General features: G+C 45.6%; 1 protein-coding gene and 1 long non-coding RNA gene across 2 annotated transcripts in view; both read left to right on the top strand.

The window, feature by feature from the left end:
* Positions 1 to 14,498, top strand: part of LOC148111582 (maestro heat-like repeat family member 5) — a 30,569-nt gene extending 16,071 nt beyond the window's left edge. The window contains exons 14-27 of the mRNA XM_087880769.1: positions 4,259 to 4,377; positions 4,713 to 4,862; positions 5,062 to 5,216; positions 6,822 to 6,969; positions 8,362 to 8,513; positions 8,874 to 9,011; positions 9,476 to 9,590; positions 10,501 to 10,644; positions 11,388 to 11,564; positions 12,111 to 12,260; positions 12,510 to 12,635; positions 12,967 to 13,069; positions 14,024 to 14,089; positions 14,209 to 14,498. Coding sequence (XP_087736895.1) covers positions 4,259 to 4,377; positions 4,713 to 4,862; positions 5,062 to 5,216; positions 6,822 to 6,969; positions 8,362 to 8,513; positions 8,874 to 9,011; positions 9,476 to 9,590; positions 10,501 to 10,644; positions 11,388 to 11,564; positions 12,111 to 12,260; positions 12,510 to 12,635; positions 12,967 to 13,069; positions 14,024 to 14,089; positions 14,209 to 14,372 — 1,907 coding nt within the window. The 3' untranslated portion in view covers positions 14,373 to 14,498. The remainder of the gene's footprint in view (positions 1 to 4,258; positions 4,378 to 4,712; positions 4,863 to 5,061; positions 5,217 to 6,821; positions 6,970 to 8,361; positions 8,514 to 8,873; positions 9,012 to 9,475; positions 9,591 to 10,500; positions 10,645 to 11,387; positions 11,565 to 12,110; positions 12,261 to 12,509; positions 12,636 to 12,966; positions 13,070 to 14,023; positions 14,090 to 14,208) is intronic.
* A 3,925-nt stretch (positions 14,499 to 18,423) lies between these two features.
* LOC148111581 (uncharacterized) lies at positions 18,424 to 21,495 on the top strand. Its single transcript, XR_015730357.1, has 3 exons — positions 18,424 to 19,044; positions 19,754 to 19,901; positions 20,472 to 21,495. It is a non-coding gene; the product is annotated as an uncharacterized LOC148111581 (long non-coding RNA).
* The last annotated feature ends 963 nt before the right edge of the window (positions 21,496 to 22,458 follow it).

The raw sequence follows: 22,458 nt of genomic DNA, 5'->3' as shown, positions 1-22,458 counted from the left end.
TCATTAGTCAACAGAGCCAAATATCAACAGTACAACGATTGAAATTTCTTTGGAGAGCCAAATCGGTTAAACTTAAACTAGATAGGTAGGTACATTGTTATTAACTTAATTAGGGTACTCCTAAACTGGCCTTTGCTAAGAACGTCCTCAATCTGATGGAGGTACGTTCGCTGAGGTCGACCCCTTCCATCTCTCCCATCCACACTCGTCCTGTATACTTCTTTCGTCTATCTCCTTTCGTTCATCCTCTTTATATGTCCAAACCATCTCCTCGACACTACATCTTCTTTCACTCCACAACATTCCCTAAAATTAACTTAATAAACTTTACTTAAAGTTTTAAGTCTTAGTTAAACTATAGGTACGTTGAATAAAACTTGATCTCATACTTAACAACGATATTATTTATTGATAAAATTATATTCCTTACAATTGACCTTACAATATCCATAAAATTAAATCATGACAATGACTGACAAACACTAATGTGAACAATGGCCTTGCATCTCCTTGGAAAGTTTGAGTAAGTCAGGTTTGTATGTTGTTTTTAATTTTAGGCACGATTCCAGGTTCTCATCAATAAGACAACTTCTCAATTTACTCTTGATAAGGTTCATGCTTGAAAATGATTGTTCGCATAACTATGTAGACCCGAATAAGGAAAAAACAGCAAACGCTATTTTTTTCAGTTGATGATATGAGTCAGGAATACTATTCCGGGTGTTAAAAATCATCATATCTTCCTTCTCCGGGTCTTTCAAAGCAGACCACTTGTGCTGTGAACTAAGTTCACATTTATTTTTCTCCAATATTTCTGTATCAGCACAAAGACGTTCAAATTTCGAGCTCCACAATTCTTTGTTTTTGAAATCCAGCAATTGCATTTCAAAGTTGCCAATGTCAATATTAAAGGGAGAAACATTTAATTCTGTTACAGTAGCATTAAGAGGCTTTTTAACAAAGGCTAACGTCGCTTTGCTGTTTCTGAATTCCTGAAACCTGTTGAGAAAAGCTTCCCTCATATTTAAAAGTGTTGTTTTGAAATAGCAAATGTCAATATCAGAATTATTTTCTTGGCAATGTTTCAACAGGCTTGGAAAGTGAATCGAAGTTTCTCTTTCAAAATCTTGAGCAAAAAGAGATCATTGGTTTTCGAATGAAATAACTTCTTCTAACATCGAAAAAATGGTGTTTCCTTTCCCCTGTAGTTTACGATTAAGCTGATTCAGATGAGACGTAATGTCTACCATGAAATAAAATTTTTGGATCCACTGATCGTTCGTTAGTTCTGGATAGCGAATCCCCTTCTCAAGGAGAAATGCTTTAATTTCTGTTAATAAGGAAGCGAAACGTTTCAAAACGTTTCCTCTTGATAACCAACGTACCTTGTTATGCAGCAGAAGATCGGCGTACTCGCTCTCCATTTCAACTAAAAATCCTTTAAATTGGCGATGATTAAGAGGTTTAGTTATAATGGAGTTGATAATCTTAATCACCAATTCCATAACTTTGCAAATTTCTTCTGGAAATGTCTGAGCACAAAGCGCTTCTTGATGAATGATGCAATGGTAAGTAAGTACCTCGTGATTAATTTTTTCTTTCAAAATAGCAACAAACCCGTTTCTTACGCCGGTCATACTTTTCGCCCCGTCTGTTGAAATTGAGACAATTTTATCGAGTGGAATATGATGTTTTTCAATGTACTCAATTACAGCATTGCCATGTCCTCTCCACGTGTTTGACCTTTGAGTGGCAATAATCCTAAAATTTCTTCTTTAGGACCTGTAGATGAAATAAATCGTACAAAAAGTGAAACTTGAGCTGTATCATTTATGTCACAAGACTCGTCAACTGCTATTGATAAAGCTGAAACCAATTTAAGATCTTCGACTTGCTGGTTGGTTATATTCGAAGACATTTTGACTGTTCTGTCTTTCACTGTTTTAGCAGACAATGGTAACTCTTTAATTTTTTTTAGAATATCGGCTTTGTTCTTAAAATCCCGAAATAGCTCTTCGGATGCATTTATAAAACAACTTTTTATGTATTCGCCGTCTGTATATGGTTTTCCTCTCTTAGCAATCTTTTGACTAACCGCAAAACTTGCAATATTAACATTGTTGGAAGATTGAATCCAGTAATTAAATACAGAACTTGATTTTTCTTGACTCTTCTGAAGTTCCTCAACTGCTTTCTTCCTTGCATCACCGACAGGATATTTACTACTGAATGGCACGTGTTTAGTTTTAAAGTGTCTCTCCAAATTTGATTTCTTGTTATTCACCAATTTTTCCTGACAAATAAGACAGGTCGGAAGGCCATTTAAGTTTTGAGCAAACGCGAAAGTCTCGGTCCATTCAACTTTAAATTCATGGTTTTCGTCTTCCGTTTTTCTTTGCTTCTTCTTTGTAGCCATGTCAAACAGGGCACCTAAAAAAATGTTTCATTTTATAATAATAAAGCCACCAACACAAAATAATTACAATTCTTAAATTGATGACAAAAATACCTGTAGGATTTGCAGCTGGTTGGAAAAATACAGGTAACTTTATGCTCCGAGTAGTTACTTTTGTCACCCGCGCGTGATTGGCGGATGCGACTAGCACTAACCACTGCACAAGGAGATTGCTGACTGACTGGCTCACTCAACTCATGCATGAATCGCGTGCGCCTCTCCCACGCTGCGTATCCCATGGCCCACCTGCGCCGCGTCTCCCGTCTCCCGTCTCTCGCCCGCAAGACACCCCCACTTCTTCTAACGCCACTTCTTCAGAATAGACTCGCCCAGGCCGAAAACCGACTTCTGCGCATGGGCCACGAAGTTTCAATCACAGTGTGCGTGCGCGCCCGCAGGTGGTATTTTGTGGAAGAGCCATACTCAAGGGGCCAAAGAGCCGCATGTGGCTCGCGAGCTGCAGTTTGCCGACCACAGAGTTAGGCTAGGCATCTGCCATCAGCCAGCCTGGGCTTGTGAGTCTTGGCACATGGATTGGGTCTTAGCGTGTTTTGCAAAGCCACCTTTTAGTCATTGGATGGCTGCATGTATTGCAGGGAGCCAGAAAACGGGTTAACCAAGTTACGGGTTGAGTGGGCATTGTTAAGGAAAGAGCTAAAGAGGGTTTATAATTGCAATACATTATTTGTTAATTTTATAGTTTCAACCCCATTTTACGTGTCTTCTAATTTTTAATTGGGAGCCGTCCACAATCGGTTGAAAGACAGGCACTTATATCAATGGTTTACCTAAAGAAAAGGATCGGTTAAATTTGGCTAGTTAAAAGCTTAACCCAGTGGCAACTTTAAGCCATGTGGATTTCAATGCCCAGAATTCCCCAGGCAGCACACAATCAATTCACAACCTAATGCTTCATTTGCACATCAGACCAAGGTAGTCTGGGTTAAATCCGGTTAGATTCATTCATTCGTTTGTTCATTCGTTTGTTGGTTCATTCCTTCATTCCTTCATTTATGTAATTTGTCTCTTATGTAGCCCTATATTTCCCCTCCATTTACAGTCCCATCTATTGTGTTAACCTAGAAAAGGGGTTACAGGTAGTCCTTGACTTACAACAATTCATTTAGTGACCATTCAAAGTTTAACCGGCACTGAAAAAAAGTGACTTGTGATTGTCTTTCACACTTACGACCGTTGCAGCATCCCCATGCTCACGGGATCAAAATCTGGACACTTGGCCACTGACTCCGATTTATGACGGTCGCAGTGTCCCAGGGTCATGTGATCCCTTTTGTGACCTTCTGCCAAACAAAGTCAATGGGGAAGACGGATTCACTTAACAACCGGGTTGCTAACTTAACTGCTGCGGCAATTCACTTAACCACGTTGGCAAGAAAAAAAATCGCAACCTGAGGCAAAACTCGCTTCATAACTGTCTTGCTTAGGACTCAGTTGTGGCCGTAAGTCGAGGACTGCCTGTAATTGGACCACTAAAGAGGTCATTGTACCTGTTTCGTTCCTGATCAGTGAGATAAGAGAAAGGGGGGGGCAGAGAAAGAGGGAGCGAGGGGGGAGGAGGAGGACTGGTGTCTCTGAGCTTTGTTGTTTTCTTGTGAAGGTTTCATGACCCAACTAGGTAACGAGAAAACCACCGAGCCCAGAGAGCACCAGGGACCCCTCAGGTCAGCCCTGAGCTACAGATCTTCTCTTCTGTTGGAACGACTAAACCGGCCGTCAGACGAAGGATGTTCAGAAGTTCCGAATGCCAAAATCTGACCTTCTCTTGTTTTCCTCCCTCCAAAGCCAAAGAAATGGATGAGAAACCTAGAAACAAGAAGGGGAAGGTCGTCACTTGGCTGAGGGAAGACTTCTCCTTTTCGGGCCCAACAATATTTTATAATAACGTCTCCAAAATGGCTACGGTACGTTTTCGTTCAGCATTTGGCCTGGCTTCTTATTGACCTTCCTTTTTCTCCTCCTCTTGACCTGGAGATACTCAAAAAAGTCAATATCACAGTGGGGACGGCAGGCTCCAAAGGCCGGAGGGTGGATATCCATCCCCCACAATGTCTAGGAGCAGGCAATCTCGGCTGCCATGTTGGCTTCTTTCACCCACATCCTAATATCACGTGGTGGATGTCATGGAATACGGCCTGCCTCTCTACATGGGGTGCTGTCCCCAGATACGGGTCAAAGTCTCTGGCTTGTCAAAACCCTGATGCATCTCTTCATGGTCTCCTTTTCTTCTTTCCGATAGGCCTTTGGCGAGCATCTGAGCCCGTCACAAATAAACGACCTGATCTTAAAAGCCCTGGCAGCTCTGACACACCTGGACAAAAACATTTCACACACTGCGGGACTCCTGCTCAATTCGTTCTTGGAAGAATGTGGGATGGACATGGAGGAGGTAAGAAAATGGCAGGGTTTGGAGCAAAAGGGATAGAGGAGATTTTGTAGAAAAGAAAGATGAGAATGGGTGAGACCTTGTTGACTTGGTGACAACACTTCGGCTGGATTTAAGAAGGCTAGGGTTGGATGGAGACCACCAGGTAATCTTAGGGCTGTTGAGAAAGTTGGTCATCCCTTGGATTTCTCTTTTGCCATAGCTGCCCATGATCCTCAAGGAGATCTACCGACGTCTCCCGAAGATCTTGGACCCTGCCACCAAACAACAAACGCTAAAGGCAGTGTGTCACCTGGCGTCCAAACGGGTGAACAAAGTCGTGGATATTCTCCTCGAGTGCTCGGTGGCGTGCGATGGGTAAGAAGAACCTCAAGGAGATGTGCCTCCTGTTTTCTTGTACTCTACAGAGATTCTCAACCATTTGCGATAGGGGTGAATATCTGTAGCTTGGGGTGGGCAGGTCATGTGCTGATTGGGGGGGAGGTTGCATTGGGTTGGTTGAGGGCCAGTGCAGTCGCTGGTTGGCTGTGCAGTCGATCTGAATTCTGAGAGCTTCCTAGGCTGGTTGTCTCCACCATCCAGGTCATGATTGTCCCAAAGGTGCTTTTCCAAAAGGCAGCTGGACCTCCTTGGTTTTTTAACTTTCTTGGTCGCCACACTGTAGAAACAATGCAGAGACTCTGAAAGAGTGCAGAGAAGAGCAACGAAGATGATTAGTGAACCGGAGCCTAAAACATATGAAGAAGAGTTGCAGGAATTGGGTCTCTCTAGTTCGATGAAAGGAAGGATTGAGGGGGGACAGGATAGCAGTGTTCTGATATCTGAGGGGCTGCCACAAAGAGGAGGGGGTCAACCTATTTTCCAAACCACCTGAGGGCAGGCAAGAAGCAAAGGGTGGAGACGAATCAAAGAGAGAAGCAACCTACAATGTGCAGAACTTTCCTAGCAGTGCAAACAATTAACCAGTGGAACAACTTGCCTCCAGAAGTTGCGGGTGCACCATCACTGGAGGTTTTCAAGAAGAGATTGGACAGCCATTTGTCTGAAATGGGATAAGATTTCCTGCCTGAGAAGCGGTTTGGAGTACAAGACCTCCAAGGCAGGGGTGAAATCCTCTGGTTTGGTCTGGTTCGCCCGAACCGATAGTAATAATTGCTACTGTTTGCCCGAACTGGTAGTAAAAAAAAAACGCTTTAAAACGTACGACAATCAGCTGTGCCGGGCAATGTCGGAACCTTTTTGTAATTTCTAATTTGAGCATTTTTTTACTACCAGTCAGCTGTGAGAAAATCAGCTGTGCCTGATTGTCTGTGAGGTTCCTGTTTGTTGCAGGGGCCATTTTGTGTAAAGTCCAGCTGCTTCTGCATTGTATGTGAGTCAGTTGTGTAGCTTTTGTGTTACTTTTGTGTAAAGTGTGATCGTTTGCTTTTGAGCTCTCTGTGATTCAGTGAGGTTCTGCATTGTGTGTGAATCAGTTGTGCAGCCACGCCCACCCGGACACATAACCACCAAGCCACGGCCGCCTGGTCATATGACCACCAAGAAACGGCCACCCGGTCACATGCCCACCAACCAACGCCCACAGAACCGGTTGGGAACATTTTTGAATTTCACCACTGCTCCAAGGTCCCTTCCAACTCGGTCCTTCTGTGAAAAGCACCTTTGGGTTAATTCTGTAGACACACTGCTCCTAGAAACCTCCCCCCCCCTTGACCAGTTCTGGGTTCTCTGGCACTTCCGGTGGCGCAGAGGCCCTCCTTTGAATGGCTACTAGACAAACGGTTGCAAGTCGAGAACTACCTGTAGCTATATCTTTTTCCATGCCTTAAAGCAGTTCATTTGGCCATCGGTTCTCTAACCCTTTCTTCCGTTGGGGGGGTTAATCTATCTGGAATGGCCGTCTCTTTGAAAATGGGGAAAGAATCTGATTTTTTTCCCCAATCCATTTTTCCACCTGCACAGAAGTGCCAGGGAACTGTGGAGGGCGCTGGCTGCAGACCCCTATGCTAACCTGAAGATCATGAAGCCCCTCCTCAAAAGGCTTGATGACCACGATCCCAGCACCGAAGCTATTGGGAGGGGAACAAGCAAATCCATCATGCCCATTGCGGTAAGCCCTCAACCGGTGGCTCTCCTTTCCTGAGATCTGCAGGTGGGCCAGGCCTGAGGAAAGGGGGAAGGGGCTGAGCAGAAGAGTCACCCTCGGGGGTCTCCTCATCAGGAGCAGGCACGCCCTGGCTGGAGGGAGGCAGAGGGCAAACTGGTGGGGGCTGAAATCGGAGCAAAATTTGAGGTAAGCCCCCCTTCCCCCCAAAGTGCCCCATTGAAAGTAGAGGCATCTGTGGGCTTCCTCACCAGAACAGCTTTGATATTCATCCATCCATCCATTCATCCACCCATTCATCCAGCCAGCCAGCCAGCCAGCTCTATCATCTATCCACCCATCCATCCATCGGTTCATCTATTCATTAATCCATTCATTCATGTATCCGTTCATTGATTTATTCGTTTATTCATACATTCCTTCATTTATTCATTCCTTTACTCATCCAATCATTCATAATTCAATTGATTCCTTTATTCATTTCTTACGTTATTTCTTACAGAAATAACTAAAAAAGAGTTTGATTTAAGAAAATACATGATAGGAACCAACAAAGGCAAACACCCAACGGAGTACTTTGTGTCATATCTTATTTTAAATATTCTTAATCTGTATTTTTATTATGTGTTATATTGTTTTATTACATTGTTGTAAACTTCCCAGTGTCAGATTGCTCAGATGGCCGGTGGAGAAATTTAATTAATTAAGACCAATAGATTTGTAGTCCAGGTTTGAACTGTGGGGTCCTTGGTGCTTACTGAGCTTGGTGGTTTTCTTGCAGATGTTTCCCGACCCAACCAGTCTAACCCTACCTCTAAGCCTAACTCTTCCAGCACTGATGATGTTACCTAGCTGGGTCATGAAACATCTGCAACCAAAAAACACACGCTCAGACAGCACCCAGGGCCCCTCCAAGGACCCCTAAGAGGTGGAGAGTCAAGAGCCCACTTAGGAATGAAGACAAACAGAGAAACGTGAGGTTACCGATCTCTTTGTCCCCAGTTCTGTCTCACTTGTGCTACTCGTTGTCTCCCTTTTGTCCTGTATCTACACCCCACTGGCCTCTCAAAGTCTGGAGGGGGTGTAGAATGGGAGTTTCAGAAGTCCCACTTCTAGCAACCTTTTGCTCCGTGTCTCAGACATGGACTTTCCTGGCTCAGGTTTCATGGACATGAGGATTTTTTTCTCTCTCTGGGCACAATGAGAATGTATCTGCCGAACAAAACTCTGCATTGGCGACAAGAAGGGCATCCAGCCAGGAAAGCCTCAGCTCCATTCAGTTGCCCAGACTCCACCCCGCAAGGGATTAGGGGGTCGTTAAAAGAAGAAATAGATGATGATGAGGAATCTAAGTAACCTGATGAGCCCGAGCTGACTCTCCTCTCCTCCTGTTTCTAGGCCACCAATGCGCTCTCCTTCCTCCTCTCGCTTCCTGAGGCAGCAACCATTGTCCAGCATAAGTTCTCCAGCCTGCTCCTGGCGCTCGTGACGCACATCTATTTTCTGCTGGGAGCAGGCAAGAGCGGGTCAGAACAGACCTACCATCTGGGGTAAGGAATCTCCTGGGCCCAATCTGGATCCTTTCTCCATTTCTGCAAAGCTCAGGAAACAGTCGTTAAGTGAACTTTGTCCCATTTTGCAACCTTTCTTGCCAGAGTGGTTAAGTGAATCATTGCACTGGTTAAGTCCCATGGTCGTTAAGTGAATCTGGCTTCCCCGTTGACTTTGCTTGTCAGAAGGTCCCAAAAGGGGATCGCGTGACTCTGAGACACTGCGACCGTCATAAATATGGGTCAGTTGCCGAGAGTCTGAATTCTGACCACATGACCATAGGGATACTGTAACGGTCGGAAGTGCAGGGGGATCAGCTGAATGATTGGCACCAACTCTTCTGCCTTTGTTTCATTTAGCAACGCAGTCAAAGCCGTCAAACACCTCATCTTGCGCACCGGCTATCAGGAGGAGTTCAAGGACTTAGATATGGTTCAATGTTGGGCGATGCTGATGAGTCCTGAAAGTGTGTTTGAAGGCATTTTCCACCTGGTCCGGTAAGAAATTAAAAGTCAAAAGAGCTTGGCTACGAGGGGCAGTGGGTGAGAGAGGGAGGGGAGGCAGAGGGAGAGGAGGAAGAAGAGGAGGCAGAGAGATAGGGGGAAGGGGAGAGAGAGGGAAGGGGAGAGGGAGAGGGGAGAGGGGAGAGGGAGAGAAAGAGGGAGAGAAAGAGGGAGAGAGACACACAGAAGGCAAAAGTGAGAGAGAGGAAAGATTAGAGGGGAGGAGAGGGAGGGGAGAGGGAGAGGGAGAAAGAGAGAGGGAGGGTGAAAGAGAGAGGGAGGGTGAGAGAGAGAGAGGAAGGGGAGAGGGAGAGAGGGAGGGTGAGAAATTCTCTAAATGGAGTAATTCATTGAGTAATTCATTTATCGATCATTCAGCTCATGATTTCTCTAGCTTGGTGATTTTCTTCTCCCTAACCAGCAGATCTTGTCTGATCTCTCCATATTTATTCTCTTAGGATCTTGTTCAACTACTCGAAACATGAGCTGAAGGTCATGCTCCGACAGGCTGAGACCTACGTGCGCCACCCCGATTTAAGACACAAAACCATTGGGATGGTTTTCTTTTCGGAGGTGAGGAGACCTTGAGATGCACCCCAACCTTCTGGAGCTCAAGGAAAGTTGCCCAGGGTTCAACAGAACTTTATGGTTAGAAACTAGAAGTTGTGGGTTCTCCATCACTGGAGGTCTTGAAGAAGAAACTAGACAGCCATTTGTCTGACATGGTAGAGGTCTCCTGCTTCACCAGGGGGTTGGGCTAGAAGACCTCCAAGGTCTCCTGGTATTCTGTTAATCAGTGGAATGGCTTGCCTCCAGAAGTTGTGGGAGGGAGGGAGGGAGGGAGGGAGGGAGGGAGGGAGGGAGGGAGGAAGGAAGGAAGGAAGGAGATTGAGGGAGGGAGGATGGGAGAAAGGGAGGAAGGAAGACTCAATGACCCCAAATTCCTTTTACTTTTTGCATTATTTTTTGTATTCTTGCAACTATCATTTACACTACCTATCAGACAGTCACAAAAGGGATGACGTAACCTCGAAACACTGCGACCGTCATATATATATATATTTATATGCCGCCATTCTCCCGAGGGACTCAGGGCAGCTTACAAAAACAATATCCAATACAAATCACAATAAATTAAAATCAACAACCCAATTAAAACAATTTAAAATTATAACAATGTACACCCATAACGGATCAGTTAAGTTGACGAAAGAGCCACATCTTCAACTCAAATATGGACCGGCAAGTACCCAAATTTTGATCACATGACCATGAGGATGCTACCATGGTCATAATTCTGAAAAATGGACGTATCTCTTTTGTCAATGCCGTTGTGACTTTCAGCGGTCACTAACCGAGGACTGTGTTTATTTTCTTTTTCTCTCCCCGTAATGGCTGAAAGTGGCATCTTTAGTCGAGGCTCTCAGGGAAGTTCTCTTCCTTGGCTTGGCTAACGCTCCATATCTCCACTCTTCTTCTTCAGCTGCTGTTTCACCCGGAAATTTGCCAATTCTTTGTCATCCAAGACATCCTCCAGGTGCTGAAGGAATGGATGACCCAGCCATATCCGCTGATACAGACTTTCAGCGTTAGAGGACTGGGGAACCTCATCCAACACCCGTTTGAGGTAAGAGATGGGGGGCAGGAAGGGAGTGGCTTGCAAGGTAGTAGCAGGTGTGACCTCGCTCTCTGGGAAGTCTACAAGGCTGGGAAGGAGAGAAGAAGGAGAAGAAGAAGGCAACCAGCAGAAAGAGGACAGCTAGAGTGGTGTCTCTTCTACAAAGATGGCTGCAACCCTGGAAGATCTGAAGGTGCAAGTAGAGGCCAGATCCTCTTGGAGGACATTTGTCTGAAATGGTATAGGGGTTCTGGCTTGAGCAGGGGTTGGACTCAAAGACCTCCAAGGTCCCTTCCATCTCTGGTATCCTGTTAAGGACCAGGGGAGACCTGAGAGCAGTCTTCCAGTATTTGAAGGGCTGCCCCAAAGAAGAGGGGGTCAACCCATTCTCCAAAGCCCCTGAAAGCAGAACGAGAAGCAGCGGATGGGAACTAATGAAGGAGAGAAACAACCTGGAACAAAGGAGAAATTTCCTGACCCTGAGAACAATTCATCCTTGGAACGACTTCCCTCCAGAAGTTATGGGTGCTCCATCACTGGAGCTTTTCAAGAAGAGTTTAGATAACCATTTGTCCAGCAGAGTCTAGGGTCTCCTGCTTGAGCAGGGGGTTGGACTAGAAGACCTCCAAGTTCCCTTTCAACCCTCTTCTTCTATGCTCTGTGGCCTTCTCTTGCGTTTGTCATGATCGCTGTGAGACTCAGAGAACTCCAGTGACCGTTTAATTGCTCGTTTCTTTCCCTGCTTCCTCCAGAAGAACATCTTGGAACCCCTCTTGATGCCAGTGCTAAACTGCGCTTGTCACGAACAGAAGACCTTGGCAAAAGAAGCTATAAGGACCCTGCATTTCCTCCTCAGGAACCTCGATATCAAAACCCATGCGGTGAAGGCAGTCAACCTCATTCCGCTCCTTCTGAAACATTTTCATGATGTAAGTCAACCAAATCATAACAAACTGGTTTTTCACCTCTCTCTCCCTCCCTCCCTCCCTTCCTCCCTCTCTCCCCCTCTTCCCTCCCTCTCTCCCTCTCTTTCTCCCCCTCCTCACTCCCTTCCTCCCTCTCTCTCTCTCTCTCTTTCTCTCTCTCTCTCTCCCTCCTTCCTCCCTCCTTCCCTCCCTCCTTCCTGCACTCCCTTTCATTCTCCCTCTCCCTCTATCTCTCTCTTTCTCCCATAAAGATGGGAGAAAGTCCAGAAGGAGCTGCTAAGATTGAACAACTCTGGTCTAGATCAGGATTTCTCAACCTTGGCAACTTTAAGAGGTGAGGACTTCAACTCCCAGAACTCTCCAGCCAGCATACTGGAGTTGGGCTCCCCATCTTTGGGGCAACCATGACCTGGATGATTGACCATCTCCATGGACATTGAACTGGGAATAGGTGTGCTCTGAACTTGTGTGTTCTCCTGCAAACTTCAAGAAACTTCTGCATGGCTATTCTGCTATTGGAGGGACTAACCTGTCTCTCTTCCTTCGTAGGACGACATCGAACTGAGGAATACCTCCATCACCATTTTTGGCATGCTCCTGAAAGGACTGAAGGAGTTACGGAACAGTAATATGGCCGAAAACATCCTGAACAGCCTTATTCCCCTCCTCATACAACTGTCAAATGATCGGACAAAAGAGGTGAGTTGAAGGGCTGGCTAAGCTGAGCTCCTGCTCTGATCATGCTACCTTCACAGAGACCACTCTGTACCCCCATCTTCACTCAGAGCAACGTGGTTGTACCACGTGGACACTCTGGAGAATGCAAAGACATTGTAGACAATCCTGAAGTTGTGGGGTCCTTGGTGCTCCCTGAACTTGGTTGTTTCCTTGAAGACCTTTCATGACCCAACTAGGTGACAGGATCTCCCTCTTTCCTCCCTCGGCCAGGTCTCCAGGAAGACCCTCGACTCCTGCGTGTCCTTTATGAACTGGGGGGGCTTTCCCAGCAACTTGTTTGACTATGAAATGTACACCAGTCTCCATAGCATGTACTCCAACATCTGCTACGTGGTTGTAAGTAGGAGCCAAGCTGGCCTGTTTTCTTCCAGATTAGAGTAAACTAACCGTTTATTTCTTTATTTTGCCCTGCCTTTCTTATTTTTATAAATAGTTCAAGACGGTGGGCATCCCTAATACTTCTTCTTTTCTTCACAACAACCCTGTGAGGTGGGTTGCCCTGAGAGAGAGGGACTGCACCAAAGTCACCCAGCTGGCCATCGTGACTAAGGAGGGACTAGAACTCCCAAAGTCACCCAGCTGGCTTTGACCAAGAAAGCAGCCCCTTGGTAAAAAAAAAAAAAAGCTCTATAGTTCATTGGCTTCTTTGTTGCCTTGTTTTCCCCAGATGAATAAATGCAAGCAAAACCTTCCTGCGATGTTGGATCAGATGCTGGGATTCCTGAGGAGCCGGAACTCTTCCCATCGCGAGGCAGCTGCCCTCTTAATTGGTAATCACCAATGCCAACTCTGGAAGGAGGGCAGGACAACCCAAGACAGGCGGGCGGCCTTGTCACCAAAAGGATCTATGCAGAATTAAGCCATGTCGCTTAATCAGACTGGAAGCTGCTCTTATACCGTGTGGCTTCTCCGGAACGGCTACGATCGCGCAACAGTTTCTCAGGCAGTTCCTGCCCTCTTTCTTAAGGGTATCGCTGCCGTTGTTAAGTGAGCCACATGGTTGTTAAGTGAATCTGGCTTCCTCCCGGATTTGGCTCAGCCGAAGATCGCAAAAAGTGATCTTTGACCCCCAAGACACTGTAAGCGTCATAAATACGAGTCGGTTTGCCAAGCATCCGGATTTTGATCTTGATGTGGCAACGCTTCTAAGGGTGAAAAGCAGTCGTAAGTTCCTTTTTTCAGTGCCATTGTAACTTTGAATGGTCACTAAATGAACTGTTAGAAGTCGAGGACTACCTGGCCTGTATCCCTCTCTCTTGTATAGGCAAACCCACAGCCGTGGTTTTTTCTCTGGAAATATTTCCAGCTGGCCTCCCATTCTAGTATTAACTGGATTCAAGGCTGCTTAGATTTTTTTCCAAGATGATGGTTGTTTGCACAGTCCTAGAACATAAAGTAATAGAGTTGGAAGGGACCTTAGAGGTCTTCTAGTCCAACCCCCTGCTAAAGCAGGAGACCCGATTCCATTTCAGACCAGTGGCTGTCCAATCTCTTCGTTAATCTCTTCTTGAAAGCCTCCAGTGAGGCCTGGAGACAAAAACAGAGGAAGAACGGCTACCCCTCGTCCTTCTTATTATTAGACAGACCCAATCCCTGGAACCATCCCGTAAAGTCCCAAAGCGACTCTTCCAAGTGGAAACCAATGAATGGCGCGTTTTTTTCCTGAATCAGTCGATTTAGCCGTCTCTGTTAACCCCACCAACGTTTTCTTTTTACGTGCCCAGGCTGCTGCGCGCAATACATGCAACCGGAAGTGATGACTTCCAAACAAATGAAAGAAGTTTTCCTGGGTGAGTTTCAAAGTTCCCTCGCTTGAAACAAGGAGTTTTTCTCCAGAAGCTCTGTCGCTGATCAGGGCTGGTTCTCACGGTTGATCCCGGAAATCCTTTGTTTTCTGGATTCGTTTCAGGTCTCCAGGATCTGCAAGGCGATTCCGAAGCCTCAGTGGCTCAGGCTGCAGCTGACTCAATGCAAGAAATCTTTCGGCAGTGTGGCCATCTGATCAAGCCGGGTCTTGTTAGTAGTCAACTCCTCTCCAAAGGCATCAGGAGGATCTCCGAGACCAAGCAATAATAGTTTCATAGTTTCATAGTTTTCATTATTGTCATGGCACCTCATAGAATGAAATTAAGTGCCATCCTCACTGTATATTATACTTTTTAAAAACCCTATTAAAATAAAAAAAAACACACTTCCTTCACATTGTATGCAATTGAATTAAAAAACCCTCGTATTGTATTAATATTGCACTGTACGTAGAATTGTATAGTTACTGCTCTGGGATAGAAGCTGTTTTTCAGCCTATTTGTCCTTGTTTTTATTGTCCTGTACCGTCTGCCAGATGGTAATAGTTCAAAAAGAGGAGAGCCCAGGGTGAAATGGATCCTTAAGGATGCTTTGAACTTTCTAAAGCCAGCGGGAGCTATAAAGCTCTTCCAAAGTGGGGAAGGGGCAACCCATGACCCTCTGGGCACCTGCCTTCCAGCTGGTCTTTGGGGAAAGCGAGGAAGCGTGAAGATAATTCTTACATCGCGAAGGACCACGAAGGAACGTCGCAGAAAGAAGACCTGGCAGGGAGATTGTGGAAACAGGCCCTGGAGACAGACAGAACAATTTAATGTCAGAGAGAGGAGAAGGTTCCACGAGAAGGTCACAGAGCCACAGGTGCTATTGGAGAAGGGTGGTAGCAACCATCAACCATCGATGATATCTGGAACATCCCCACTCTTGCTCGTCTTCCAACAGAAATAGGAACGCCTAGAGTAGGGCAGATGCAGAGAGCTGAACACTCCGTGGGGGGAGATCTAATGTCCTCCAAAAAGATGCTCATTATTATCCACATAGATGGAGCATAGAATAAAAGCCTTCGGGAAAACCTCTGGATCCCAAAGGCGTCTTCCCATGGGCCCTAATCTCCTTTGGAAAGCATGCGACGTTTCTCAACTTAGTTTGTTAAGCCAGAAGGTGGCCGAGCACTGGTCCCCTCCTCATATCTGTTCCTGGCAGTCCTTTCAACTTTCAGCCCTGAATGAGCCCAGTCTCATAGGTTGTAAGTTGGACCGGTCATAAACCAGGTCATCCTGCGTCCGTGATCGATTTAATGACTTTTAAATGGATTAAGGGAGTTGCTCAGTACAGACATTGTCCATAATCATATATTCATGTGCGTCTCCTAGGGGAAATTGTTTTGAGAATAGAAGAAGAAGAATAGAATAGAGCTGGAAGGGACCTTGGACAGGGGTGAAATGTAAAATTTGTTACTACCGGTTCTTTGGGCGTGGCTTGGGGGGGGTAATGTGACTGGGTGGGCATGGCCAACTTTGTTTTTTTAACTTTTCAAAGCATTTTTTCTGCAAATGCAAAAAAATGCTTTGAAAAGCCTCTGCCGATCAGGCAACACAGCTGGGATTGTCAGAGGCTTTTAAAGCATTTTTTAAAAAAGCCTCTCTGCCAATCAGGCAACTCAGCTGGGATCGGCGGAAGCATTTTTTCGGCGGAAGAGGTTGTAGAAAAAAGGCTTTTAAAAGTAAAAAAAAAAGCCTCTGATGATCGTGCGGGTCAGCTGGGCATGGTGTGTGTGTGTGGGGGGGGGGGATGCAGGGATTTTTGCTACCGGTTCTCCCAACCACCCGCCGCCATCGCTACCGGATCGGGCAATCTGGTCCGAACCAGGAGATTCACCCCTGACCTTGGAGGTCTTCTAACCGAACCCCTGCTCAAGCAGGAGAATTTACACAATCTAAGATAACTTTGTCCTCTTAAAAGCCTCCACTGATAAAGCACCCACGACTTCTGGTGGCAGGCTGTTCCACTGGTTAATTGTCTTCTTTCTTAGGAAGTTTCTCCTCAATTCCAGGTTGCTTCTCTCCTTGATGAGTTTCCGTGGTTTCTTCTCCTGCCTTCTGGTGCTTTGGAGAATAATTGGACCCCGTCTTCTTTGGGGTAGCCCCTCAAATACTGGGAAACTGCTATCATGTCGCCCCTAATTCTTCTTTTCTTTAGAAAAGAATAGCGTCTAATTATGGTAGATGCCCCAAAGTGGAGAAAGGCAGACCAAAAAGGCATAGAAATATCAGGACAGGTAGTTCTCAACTTATAACCGGTCATTTAGTGTCCGTTCGAAGCTACAATAGCACTGAAGAAAGTGTTTCACGTCCCTTTTTCACACTGATGACCGTTGAAACATGGTTGGTCCTCAACTTACGACCACAATTGAGCCCAGAGTTTCTGTTGCTAAGTGAGACATTTTTAAGTGAGTTTTCTCCCATTTTACGAACCATTCTTGCCACCATTGTTAGGTGAATCTCTGCAGTTGTTAAATCAGCAACAAGGTTGTTAAGTGAATTGGCTTTGCTGGTCAGACGGTCGCAAAAGGGGATCACGTCACCCTGGGACACTGCAACCGTCGTAAATGTGAATCAGTGGCCTAGTGTCTGGATCTGGATTGTGTGACCCTGGGAAATGCTGTGGAAAACAGCCCTAAGTCACTTTTTCCGTGCCGTTGTAACTTTGAATGGTCACTAAATGAACTGTTCTAAGTCAAGGACTACCTTACCCCAAGGCTTTCCTTTCTTTTCGTTCTCCACTTTCCGTTTCCTTTCTTTTCGTTCTCCACTTTCCGTTTCCTTTCTTTTCGTTCTCCACTTTCTGCCAAGTCTTTCCAAATTCTTCCAGCAGATGGTGGCATAATCTTACGAGTCTTTCCTCAGCCAAGTTCTGTAAAAAAATAATAATCAGAATTTGATTTTGGAATGTTGGAATTTCCCGATATATACGGCATACCTTGTTTGAACTTTCTGAACATGTCCCGGTCAGTTTCTCAACATGATGAGATGGAGGAATAAGACTGAAGAAGAAGGTTCGCAAAAAAGTCAGGAAAAAATCGAGATGGAAAAATTACAATCTTTTTGCCTGGGGAGGATAGTAGTAGTGAAAATGAATGACTAGACTTTTATTTAGGGACATGATTTGTTTTGAAAAGTTATATTAAGTAATCTTACGTTTGAATTGTTATGGGCTACTGACCAAACTTTCACTTTTGTCCTGAAGTATATTAACACTAAAGTTAATTTTAAGGAATGCTTTGCTGAAAATTTATATAAGCTTGTAAAGAATGTTTTGTTGAAGAATAAATATAAACTTGTGGGGTATAAGGAAAATATAAGTGGTGCAAGGGTTGAGGGAAGGTCTTTTACAATATTTTTTATAGATATCAAATAGTGAAGATGTTATTTGATTATAAGCAGTGTATTTGTAGAGAATAAGATGAATAAGTTTATGCAAAGTTATTAAGTAAGGCATGTTCCCAGGAAGAATTAATATGAGTTTATGGGGTAAAAAGTACAAATAAGGTTTTTACAGTATAGTTTATTTAAGATTGGTTAAAATATTTTGTCAATGGGTTAATATATGTAAGGGTTGGAGATGTGATGGTTAATTGTAATTGGGTGCTGATTGTGCAATGCTGGAAGAAAGAAGACTTGCGTATTATTGAAGAACGGACAAGAATGAAGTTGGATTCATTATTTTCAAACAATAATCGGTTTAAATAGTTATATTCAGATACGAACAAGGGGAGTTAAAGTGTAAAAGGGAGATAAATCTATAGATAGTTAGCTTATGTTTTTTTTATATGTTTGTTAAATGCTATAGCCTGTATTTGCTCTGGGAAGTCGGGGGGGTGGGGTGGGAGGGTTGGGCAGGAGGGGGGAGGAGGGAAGGGAAAATATGTGTAAAATTAAAAAAAACTTTTTAATAAAAAAAAAGAAGTGGTTTGGAGTAGAAGGCCTCCAAGGCAGGGGTGAAATGCTACCAGTTTGGGCAGGTGAGCCCGAACCGATAGTAATAATTGCTACCTTTTGCCCAAACCGATAGTTTAAAAATGCTTTAAAAAGTACGACAATCAGCTGAACCAGGCTTTTTTAAAACTTTTTTTTAGCATTTTTTTACTACCAATCAGCTGTGAGAAATCAGCTGTGCCTGATTGTCTATGAGGTTCCTGCTTGTTGCAGGGGCCATTTTGTGTGAAGTTCAGCCGCTTTTGCATTGCGTGTGAGTCAGTTGTGCAGCTTTTGTGTTATTTTTGTGCAAAGTGTGATAGTTTCTTTTTGAGCTCTCTGTGATTCTGTGAGGTTCCTGTTTGTTGCAGGGGCCATTTTGTGTGAAGTCAAGCAGCTTTTGCATTGCGTGTGAGTCAGTTGTGCAGCCACGCCCACCCAGTCACATAACCACCAAGCCACGCCCACCCGGTCAACTGCCCACCAAGCCACGCCCACAGAACCGGTAGGGAAAATTTTTGAATTTCACCACTGCTCCAACTTCCAACTGGGTCATTCTGGGAAAAGCGCCTTTGGGTTAATTTTGGAGACACGCTGCTCCTGGAAACCTCCCCCCCCTTGACCAGTTTTGGGGTCCCTGGCACTTCCGGTGGCGCAGAGGCCCTCCGTGAGGGACGGCCCACTGAACTCTCAGCCACGGAGGGTGCGGTGTGGCTTGCCAACTCCTCAGCAGATGTGGCAGGGGAACGGCCAACGTTTTACCTGCCTGGGCTTCCTTGGAAAGCAAACTTCGGGAGTGGACCAGGGTTTCCGTGCTTCGGAAGGCTTTCATTGCTGCAGAGAAGAAGCAGCAAAGGCCCAGGAGCAACGTAAGCTTCCTGCCATCAGATCAGTTGGCAACCCTGGCTCCTTCACAGGGAGATACCAACCCAGAGGAATATATGGGCGGTCCTCGACTTACGACACAAGTGAGCCCAACATTGCTGTTCTGAAGCAAGACAGTTGTTAAGTGGATTTCCCCCCATTTTACGAACTTTCTTGCCATGGTTGTTAAGTGAACCACTGCAGTTGTTGAGTTAGAAACAGTTGTTGAGGAAAGAAGGAAGGAAGGAAGGAAGGAAGGAAGGAAGGAAGGAATTAAGGAAGGAAGGGAGGGAGGGAGGGAAAGAGGGAAGGAGGGAAGGAGGGGAGAGGGAGGGGGAAGAGGATATGGGAATGACCTTTTAAAGATATTTTAGGACTTTTCTTGTCACATCTGTTAAGTGAATCACTGCAGCTCTCAAGTTAGAAACATGGTTGTTAAGTGAATCTGGTTTCCCCACTGACTTTCCTTGTCAGAAGGTCGCAAACTGTGATCGCTTGACTTTGGGACACAGCAACGGTCATAAATCTGAACCAGTGGCCAAGCGTCTGATGCTGGGCTTTTTTTTTCTGGCAGCCAGCAAACACTCTGCTGCCCATTGGGAGACTAAGGAGACTATGATAGATCTATTTTGGACTTATAAGTCCTCATCAGTTAGACACACCCTGTTTGTATTAAAACGGTTCATTTGGCCATCTGTTTTCTAATCCTTTCTTCCGTTGGTGGGGGGGATATAATCTATCTGGATTGGCCGTCTCTTCGAAAATGGGGAAAGAATCTGATTTTTCCCCCAATCCATTTTTCCACCTGCACAGAAGCACCAGAGAGTTATGGAAGGCGCTGGCCGCAGACCCCTATGCTAACCTGAAGATCATGAAGCCCCTCCTCAAAAGGCTTCAGGATCAAGACCCCAGCACCAAAGCCATCGGGAGAAGAAACAGCAAGTCTACCATGCCCATTGCAGTAAGCCCTCAGCCCGCGGCTCTGCTTTCCTTAAATCTAGAGGTGGGCCAGGCCTGAGGGAAGGGGGAAGGGGCTGAGCAGAAGAGTCAGCCTCGGGGGGTCTCCTAATCAAGAGCAGGCATGCCCTGGTTGGTGGGAGGCAGTGGGCAAACTGGTGGGGGCTGAAATTATTTAATTCGTTTTTAATTCGTTTTAAATTTTTTGTATTTATGTGTTTTATCTTGTGGCTGTTCACCGCTCTGAGTCCTTCAGGAGAAGGGCGGTATAGAAATTAAAAAAAAAAAAAAATTGGAGCAAAATTTGGCATAAGCCCCCACCCCCCAAAATGCACCACTGAAAGTAGAGGCATCTGTGGGCTTCCTCGCCAGAACAGCTTTGATATTCATCCATCCATCCTTCCATCCTTCCATCTATCCATCCAGTCATTCATCCATCCATCGGTTCATCTATTCATTAATCCAGTCATTTATTTATTCATTTATCCATCTATTCCTTTGTTTATTCGTTCCTTTATTCATCCATTCACTCATGTATTTATTGATTCCTTCATTCATTTCTTATTTCTTACAGAAATAATTAAAAAAGAGGAGGGGAAACCAGTTTGTCGTGATTTGGTTGACTTTCGTCAGGAAAATATTTCAACAGGAGAGGAATTAGATGGACCGCCTCAATGCATGGATGTCCGCAGCAAGGTGCCTAAGGAGGAAATGAAGGGTCCGGAGAGTTTCCTTCGCTACACTCTTCTCTGGGTGACAAGCGCAGTTGATGACCGGCATGAAAACTGGCCCTGAGATGTTCTTCTGGAGGAAGCAGGGAAAGGAACGAGCAATCAAACACGGTCACTGGAGTTCTCTGAGTCTCGCAGCGATCATGACAAGCACAAGAGAAGCCCACAGAGCATAGAAGAAGAGGGTTGAAAAGGAACTTGGAGGTCTTCCAGTCCAACCCCCTGCTCAAGCAGAAGACCCTAGACTATGCTGGACAAATGGCTGCCTGGTCTCTTCTTGAAAAGCTCCAGTGATGGAGCAGCCACAACTTCTGGAGGCAAGTCGTTCCAAGGATGAATTGTTCTCACAGTCAGGAAATTTCTCCTTAGTTCCAGGTTGTTTCTCTCCTTCATCAGTTCCCATCTGTTTCCTCTTGTTCTGCTTTGAGATCTTCTCCAAGAGGATCTACTTGATCCTTCAGATCTTCCAGGGGTGCACCCACCACTCTAGCTGAGTCCATCCTGTTCCTGATGATTGTCTTCTTCTCCTTCTTCTGTCCTCCCCAGCCTTGAAGACTTCCCAGAGAGTGAGGCCACACCTGCTACTACCTTGGAAGCCACTCCCTTCCTGCCCCCCATCTCTTACCTCCAAGGGGTGCTGAAGAACATATCCCAGTCCTCTCACGCTAAAGATCTGGATAAGAGGATACGGCTGAATCATCCATTCCAGGAGAACCTCGAGAATGTCTGGCGTCATAAAGAAGTCTCCAACCTCCGGGTGATACAGCAGCTGAGGAAGAAGAGTGGAGATACGGAGCATTAGCCAAGCCAAGGAAGGGAACTGCCCCGAGAGCCTCGACTAAAGATGCCACTTTCAGCCCTTACGGGGAGAGAAAAAGAAAATACAGTCCTCGGTTAGTGACCACTGAAAGTCACAACGGCACTGACAAAAGGGACATGCCCATTCTTCAGACTTTCAGACCATTGTAGCATCCTCATGGTCATGTGATCGAAATTTGGGTACTTGCCGGTCCATATTTATGACGGTCGCAGTGTTTCGAGGTTACGTGATCCCTTTTGTGACCGTCTGATAGGCCAAGTCAATGGGGAAACCAGATTCACTAATTCATCAGATTGACAACCGTAAGAACTGCACTGCAGCGATTCACTTAACAACTGTGGCAAGGAAGGTCAAACAATGAGGCAGAACTTGCTTAAGAACTTTCGCTTAGCAACAGAAATTTGGGGCTCAGTTGTGGTCGTATATCGAGGACAACTTTTAGACGGAAATCACTGAAAGATCTGGTTTATCCTAAGTATTCGACCACGGCATTGGCTTAAGGACTGCTGAAATCACTTAGTGACACTGGAGGTTCTATCACAGTCATATGTCGAGGACTACAGTATGGCAAAAGGTAATGTAAATGATAGTTGTAAGAACACAAAACTGCCTATAATGCAAAGAGTAAAAGGAAATTGTGGTCATTGAGTCTTCCTTCCTTCCTCCCTCCCTCCCTCCCTTCTTTTCCCTCCCTCCCTCCCTCCCTCCCTTCTTTTCCCTCCCTCCCTCCCTTCTTTTCCCTCCCTCCCACCTTCCCCACCAACAACTTCTGGAGGGAAGCCCTTCCACCGATTAACAGACTAGCAGAAGACCTTGGAGACCCCCTGCTCAAGCAGCAGACCCTCTACAACAGGCACCCTCAAACTACGGCCCACGGGCAAAGAATACGGCCCGCGGAGTGGTGTGATTAAGCCCCGCCCCTTGCCCCGCCCCTAACTGCCTTATCTCCCAGCGAGCCAGCTGCAAGGCCAGCTGAGGGCCAGCTGAGGGGTGATCTCGCCGGTGCAGCC

Source organism: Pantherophis guttatus, chromosome 18 (assembly GCF_059756535.1).
Source record: "Pantherophis guttatus breed Tessera chromosome 18, ASM5975653v1, whole genome shotgun sequence".
Classification (NCBI taxonomy): domain Eukaryota; kingdom Metazoa; phylum Chordata; class Lepidosauria; order Squamata; family Colubridae; genus Pantherophis; species Pantherophis guttatus.
This window is presented reverse-complemented; position numbering and strand designations above follow the sequence as displayed.